General features: G+C 42.0%; 1 protein-coding gene across 2 annotated transcripts; it reads left to right on the forward strand.

Moving 5' to 3' along the window:
- The first annotated feature begins 2221 nt into the window (after positions 1-2221).
- On the forward strand, positions 2222-7222 carry npbwr2b (neuropeptides B/W receptor 2b). 2 transcript variants are annotated; one of them, XM_069717410.1, is made up of 2 exons: positions 2222-2286; positions 2719-7222. In XM_069717410.1, the coding sequence occupies exon 2, from the start codon at positions 3541-3543 to the stop codon at positions 4555-4557; it is 1017 nt and encodes a 338-aa protein (XP_069573511.1). In that variant the 5' UTR covers positions 2222-2286; positions 2719-3540; the 3' UTR covers positions 4558-7222. The 2 variants fall into 2 exon arrangements, with proteins under 2 accessions (XP_069573511.1, XP_069573510.1); XM_069717409.1 differs by having other exon boundaries at positions 2256-2310.
- Positions 7223-7597: the final 375 nt, after the last annotated feature.

The following is a 7597-nucleotide window of genomic DNA, read 5'->3' on the forward strand; positions in this document are numbered from 1 at the left end:
TGATCATTTATTGTGTTAAATCTTCAAATGTAAAAAATAAGTAAAGCTGTCAGATGAATGTGGTTGAGTACAAAGCAGAATATTTCACTGAAATGTGAGGTGGAAAATATAAAGTAGCATCGAAATATATGTTAAGCACAGTACTGAAGTAAATGTAATGAGTTACTTTCCACCTCCATGCTGGCTGTTGAAGCTCAGTGAAGCTGCTCAGCTCTTTGCACTTCACTTTCTGTTAATGTGTTCCATAAATGTTCACAAATATTCATAAATATTCACAAAGATTCACAAATATTCCCCTCTGATGTCTCAAAAATGACTCAGACTGTTTGAATCGTCAGGTTTTGTGCTTTCAAACTATTTATAAGCTATCCGGTCCTCTGCTGCACTCATTCAGCTGAGTGGAAAGAATAGAAAGAGCTCCTTTCAATCCAAAGTGGAAGCGTTGCTATGTAGTTGCACGACATAATTACTCTGAACTAAGGACACTCCCGTTTTCAGTTCTTTTTTTCCAATTGGCTGTCTGAATAAAACATGATGTGAAAGAGTTGTAACACTTCTGAGCTTCAGGTCAATGCAACACCACCGAATTTGTCAAAGGAGCAAGTTAATATTAAAACCTTTGTTCCCATCTGATCTTGAAACCCAGTATTACGGCAAAGCGTGAAATAGACACGCCCGGCGATGTCAAAGCGTGACAGTTACACGTTTCGGTCATAGTGGACGTGCGTGTCTATTTCACGCGACGGTCCGTAGCGATTTCTGGGAAAATGGATCGAGAGTTCTTTTTATCTATTGTGTTAATGTTGTTTAAAGACATAAAGTTTGAGTGAAATGTAAAAATATTGTTTTATTGCATTTGAAATAAAACATTTTACGGGTTTTGTAGAAACAGTCGGGATTGTGAAGAAAACTGCAGCATCGCAGCCGGCAGTGAAAACGCAACAGAACAAGTGAGTAAGTGACATGTTAGGAATAAAAAGATGAAACATGAACTGCTGAGTTTGATAGAAAAGAAAAGTGTAAATCTGGAGTGCTCTGCTGAGTTGAGAGATGAAAGTGTGTCTGGCTGGAGGCGAAGAGGAAGATGAAGAAAAGATGTGTTTACTGTTCACAGAGCAGGTGAACTTCATCCTCCGTCATCCCCGATGAAAGCAACGATTCTTTGTTGATTTCAAAACATTTCATCCATTCAGCGGTGAAGAGGAAGGAGATTAAAGGGAGAAGGATTTATGATGTCACGGCAACTGAGCTGATCGATTGATGGATGAAAGTTCCCAACATAAGTGAAATTGTCACGATTTTGTCGATCGCTGTTGTCGATGATGACGATTTTACAAATTGAATTGCCTCGTTGTGTTTTTATGTCTTTTTCCAGACAGCTTTAAAACACAAGTCTACTTAAAACAATCGTGAACCTGAGTCGTCATAGCAACGTGTTCAAAGATGGTGGTTTAACTTGTTAGAGGTGCAGTAACGGGAGATTTTGGTTGGTATGACAATTGATGTCCAGTTCAACGTTTTGCGCCGATGCAGGAAGTCGTGTCTTCCAGGAACGAAGTGACTTGTATTGGTGTCGAGGTTTGGCGTGTGTGAGTCCATGTTTCCTTAATTAAAACCTTATCTCACAGTTTCCTTAATAACACATAATCAAAATAACCATCTAAATAACTACATCTCCACTCCTGTCGCACGAGAACAGAGCATGAAGGCACTTTAAAAGGAATATTAATTAAATGCACACTTAAAATTCATGAAGCATGCAAGTAATATAAAGAAGATGCAAAATAATTCATGAAAATTAAAAAGATACAGAGGAAAGGATGAAAACACTGCATATAAGATATTGCACAAATGTCCCATAAATTATTGGCATTTTGCTGAAAATGGTGAAATCTGAAGTACACAAAATAAAGTATGAAATACAATGGTACAAAATATGAAATGAATACGTTTATGAAACATACATGAGTAATTTGAGATCATGTGAAAAGTCCAATTTCCTTTGATCCATCTCTGCCCATGCGGGTAAATTGGATGACGTCATCACAGTAGTTAGATGAACGGACGGTTTCTGTAAAGTTAAAGCAGTGAAATGTCTGAAAGCAGACTGACAGCAGCCGGCAGCAGAGACTCTTCATCCTCCAGAGGAGACTTTCGAGGAGCTCCACATGATTGACACGGGGATGTCGGGATGACGTCAGCCGGTGGCGCTGCAGTCCAGGAGAGAGAGAGAGAGAGAGAGAGGACAGAGGACAGAGACTGGAGAGCAGCGCGTCTCCCTCAAAGGTAAAGCCGGAGACACCGAGAAGGGTAAAACCCGCCTGAACTCGTTTGAATAGACTTTAATATCGTTTAAATACTTTCTTTAAATGAACTTGTTAAAGTCTTCTTGTGGACAGTAGTAGACCTTTTAGGAGACAGAATCTTTTAAGGCGAAGTTTTCACTGCATGTATTTTAAACTTGCTTTTTTTTTTTAACTCTTAATCGCGTTGTTTTAATGCAGTAAAACAATCTTTTGTAGAATTATTTCATCATTCAGAGAGAAAGAATCTGTAGGTTTAGGAGGATTTTGCGGCTTTTTTTTTTTTTTACATTTGTATTTACTTTTGTTTTCGTGTCTGCTGAATTTCGACTGCGCGTGTTTTATCTTAAAGTCTATTAACTGTCTCCTCGCGATGCAAGGCAACTATTGATGTGCACATTTCTCTGTTGTCCAGATTTTGGTGATGCGCCATTCGTGCGTAAAAACCCTCCGGCACCGAGCGTGTCCAGAGCGCACCTGAAGCACCGACAGGAAACTCCTCCACCAGAATAAAAACACATAAATAACCATCTGTGGTCACGTTCAAACCTGGAAGGACTCGTTTGGAGTCTGTGGAGAGACTCGGAGGAGGAGCGGGAGGATAATCTTGCATGGGATGTGATTTCTGAATCGAATTAAGGAAGGGAAAAGTGACGGAGTGAATCACAGTGGACGTGTTGTGTCCATTTTTTTTTTTTTTTTTAACGGACTGGAAACTGAAAAATCACCCCTGAAAATCAATCCTGAAACAGAGTGGAGTGAGCATGAAGCTGGGCGAGGACAGATTCACTGTGAATGAACTGAGGGAGATTTTCTCCTGGAAAAATAAAATCTGAGACGATATTATTCATAAGTAAGTGCACGTGCTCTTTTTAGTCCCTGAAATTTGAAACAGCAGTGAAATAAATTGCTGAACTCTTTAAATGAACTGGTGGATGTGCTGTTTGCTGCTGGTTGAGAAGTGTTGCTCTCAGTGAGTCTCTGGTCTGAGGCTGAGTTCCCCTCCAGTGATGTGATGGAAGGTAATCCCACTTTAATTGAACCTTTCTTCTTTTTCTGCCGGACAGCACGGGCAACTTTTTATCCTCGATGATGAATTTCTGGTGTTTCTGAAAGATGTCTGAAACTGAACAACGAAGAAATAGTTTTTCTCTGAAGTTCTAATCAGTTTCTTTAAACTCGGTGTATCTTTGTGTGGAAACGCTGGCAGACTTTTAGTTTCCGTCTCCCGTCAAACATGGAGAACGCCTCGGCCCCCGGCGGTGCGCTGCCGGTCTGTAACGACTCCGTGGACTTCTACTCCCTCTCGTCGGGGAACCACACCGACCTGAACTGCGTTCCTCCCTCCGAGTTCTTCTTCTACGCCGACTTCTACGTCATTTTGCCGGTCATCTACTCGGTGATCTGCGCGGTGGGACTGACCGGCAACACGGCCGTCATCTACGTCATCCTCAAGGCCCCCAAAATGAAAACGGTCACCAACATGTTCATCCTGAACTTGGCGATCGCGGACGATCTGTTCACCCTGGTGTTGCCCATCAGCATCGCCGAACACTTGCTGCACTACTGGCCCTTCGGCGAGGTGTTGTGCAAAGTCATCCTCAGCATCGACCACTACAACATCTTCTCCAGCATCTATTTCCTCACCGTCATGAGCATCGACCGCTACCTGGTCGTCCTGGCGACGGTGCGGTCCAAACGCATGCCTTACCGCACCTACCGCGCCGCCAAAATCATCTCGCTGTGCGTGTGGATCCTCGTCATCCTCATCGTCATGCCGTTCACCGTCTTCGCCGGCGTCTTCGACAACCCGACCGACGGGAGGAAGAGCTGCGTGCTCAGCTTCCCCACCCCCGAGAGCCTGTGGTTCAAAACCAGCCGCATCTACATGCTCATCCTGGGCTTCGCCATCCCGGTCTCCACCATCTGCATCCTGTACACCATGATGCTCTACAAGCTGAGGAACATGCGGCTCAACAGCAACGCCAAGGCGCTGGACAAGGCCAAGAAGAAGGTCACCATCATGGTGTTCATCGTGTTGGCCGTGTGCCTGTTCTGCTGGACGCCGTTCCACCTCAGCACCATCGTGGCGCTGACGACCGACCTGAGGACCACGCCGCTGCTCATCGGCATCTCCTACTTCATAACCAGCCTGAGCTACGCCAACTCCTGCCTCAACCCGTTCCTCTACGCCTTCCTGGACGACAGCTTCCGGAAGGCCTTCAAGAAGATGTCGGAGTGCCGGCCGGCCTGAATGTATGATGACGACACGTGAAAACGTGTCGCAGAAATCTGATGGGATGGAAGAGACGGACTTCTGCTTTACATTCAAGATGGATTTTTCTCTTTTTACGCGATGCAGATTTGATCGTTTTGCTTTGCTGAATCTGCATGAGGCAATTTTTCTATTAAATTCAGCTTTATTTATGTGGCGCCCAATCACAGCAGGTTATTTCATGGCACCTAACACAGTAAAGTCCTAACGACAGTTTGACAGTAATTTACAGAAAAACCCAAAAGTTCAACAAATCTCACGTAAGTCAGGAGGAAAAAAACCACCTCTTTCAGTCAAAAACCTCCAACAGAGGGAAGAAAAACCTCCTTTTTAACAGGAGGACACCTTCAACAGAACCAGGCTCAGAGGTGGGCGGAGCCATCTGCCTCCACCGGTTGGGTTGAGGGGAGAGCAGAGAGAGAAAAGGACAGCATAGAGATCCAAGGCATGAACTGTTGGTGGGCGGAGACATGCGGTCGGACGTCTGCCAAAGAAAACACAGAAACTAAAACTATGGGAGAGAAAGCATGAAGTTAATGAAATGTGATGAAGCCACATGAATGTGCAGAGAGTGAAAGAGTAAGATGAGACGAGCTCATGGAAACTGAAAGTCGTAACCTTCTTAATATGACCTTGTAATGTAGAGCATTTATAATACAGTCATCCAAAGTAACGACAACGGAAATATATCGGTCGGTTTGCTTCGTCTGGACAGAAAGCTGTTTGGATGACTCCTTCCTGTGGGCGGAGTCTGCAAGTAGAAGCATCTTCTATACGAGTGATCATTTCCCATCAGAACAAGACTTGTATTTTTTTTTTTTTTTACAAAATTTGCCTGGTGCAGCTTTTTACGCCTCTGAAAACTCACGTTATTGTGAAGCGAGTACAAACTGGGCAGTACGACATTCAGGCTGCAGTTTTCAGATGTTTTTCATTCGGAGAAAAACAGAGAGACTTGATTTGCATGCTGTCAATCAAAACCAACATGGTGAGAATGTAGTCGGTCGGAGGGCAGCGTGGTGTGTACGTCAGGGGAACACAGGTGTGTACGTCAGGGGAACACAGGTGTGTACGTCAGGGGAACACAGGTGTGTACGTCAGGGGAACACAGGTGTGTAGTTATAAAGGAAAAGCAGAGGGAGTTTTTATAATCAAAAGCTGGAGGAAAATATTTTGATCTCTTGTATGCAAACACTTAATCTGCCTTTAAAAAAATGTGTTTTGAGGAAAATTCATCCAAAAGGAACCAAATAAGAACTTTGTAGATTATATGAAAGTTAGAGTTCAGTTTTTTGGGGGTAAACAAGCAGGTCATTAAGGTTTATTTGCAAAATTTAGTCAGAAAAAGGAAAACGTGAATAATTATATTCTGGTACAGTTTTTTTTTTTTTTTTTTCCAGAATGCAAAACCTTTAGAAGAAATTGGAAATGAAACCTAACCAACCCTGACAACAGTACTGTAGGCCTGCTGTGAAACAGGCACGGGACAGGAGGGCTATGTAAAAATCTTACTCGTCACAGCTTTGTTGTTTTTTCTGTGAGGTTTTGTCGCCCCCTGTTGTCGACAGGGAGGCGTTACACTCAGCCATTCAGAGAGCAGAGACATTAACGAGGGGAGTTACGCATCAAAACACGAGTCTGTGTGAAATTAACATTTTAAAAAATAATGAGTAATTTCCTTTTTCTTTTCTTTTTTTAATATCAAATTTATTGTTATAAAGTTCACAACTTTTTTATTATCTGCAATTCATGGAGACTCAAAATACAACATTTATTGAGCAAGTTTTCATTATGGATAGTAGAAATAAACATCAACTTTCAATCAAAAATATAATGCAAACAAAAATGCTCGCAAGAACAACCCCAAAATAATTGGCAAGATGATTTTAAATTTCACTACAAAGGCCTATTTTTGCTTTTGAAACCAGAATATCAAGAAATTCCTGCTCAAATTTCCATGACAGTTTTAGAAAAAGCTAAAAAAAAACTGAATTAAATGAACTTTTGGGAGCTTAAATTAGGTCACAAGCCAGAAAGGAGTTTTACTCCATTTTTTGCTGGTTCTTCTTTCACGTGAAATTTGTAATCTCAACCAAACACAAGTTTGTTTTTAAAGTCTTCTTTTGTTCGTTTTCATCCCTGCGCTGCACAATTTGACAAGAAACGTAATCTTATCCTGGTTAACACTGTAATATCAGTCTTATTTGAGTGTTGATGTTTTGTTTTGTTTTTTTATTCCCCACACTATGATCTTTTAAGTATTAAAACCAGACATGTATTTCATGTGTAACTTCCTTCAAAATCTAATGACTATAAAAGTATCCAAAAAATGTCCCCTCCATCACTTCCTGTTGTAAAGATCCCTCACAGGCCTCATCTGATTGGCTCTGACTGTCACAGCAGATATTAATCAGCATTGTAAATAGTCGTTGTTTTTTCCATCTAACTGAATGTAAAACAACTTGTAATCAAATCTTCTCCTGAATTGAATCATTGTGTCACAAACGAGGTTTGAGTTGATCATAAATCGTTTGTCTTATGCAGCCTGTAAAAAAACCCTGAAAAAGAATCATGACATTTATTTGTGTTTTTTGGATGTCTGTCTTTGGCTGTTTATGACCTGATAAATCTAAGTTTATTTTCACACTGGTGTTCATGTATTTTTTGATATTCCAGAAACACAGGAAATGATATCAGAAACATTCATGTCCAGATTTTTACATGTACATTAAACATTTTCTTGTGGGTATCGGAGGGTTTTGGCTCAGTGTCCAGGTGTCCAGGTGTCCAAGTGTCCAGGTGTCCAAGTGTCCAGGTGTTCAGGGAGGCTCTTAGCATGCGAGGCTGCATCAACTATCAGCCACAGCAGCCGGACAGATTAGTGGGCGGAGCCAAAGGTCAGATTGAATCAGAGCAGCAGGACAGATTAGTGGGCGGAGCCAAAGGTCAGATTGAATCAGAGCAGCAGGACAGATTAGTGGGCGGAGCCAAAGGTCAGATTGAATCAGAGCAGCAGGAC

The sequence above is a fragment of the Brachyistius frenatus genome, unplaced genomic scaffold, assembly GCF_029030835.1.
Source record: "Brachyistius frenatus isolate BFR_SWC_R1_liver_20210118 unplaced genomic scaffold, ASM2903083v1 Contig_174, whole genome shotgun sequence".
NCBI classification, from domain to species: Eukaryota; Metazoa; Chordata; class Actinopteri; family Embiotocidae; genus Brachyistius; species Brachyistius frenatus.

Bases quoted from the DNA above. Each gene is read 5' to 3' on its own strand.
- npbwr2b (XM_069717410.1), top strand. From the start codon at position 3,541: ATGGAGAACGCCTCGGCCCCCGGCGGTGCGCTGCCGGTCTGTAACGAC.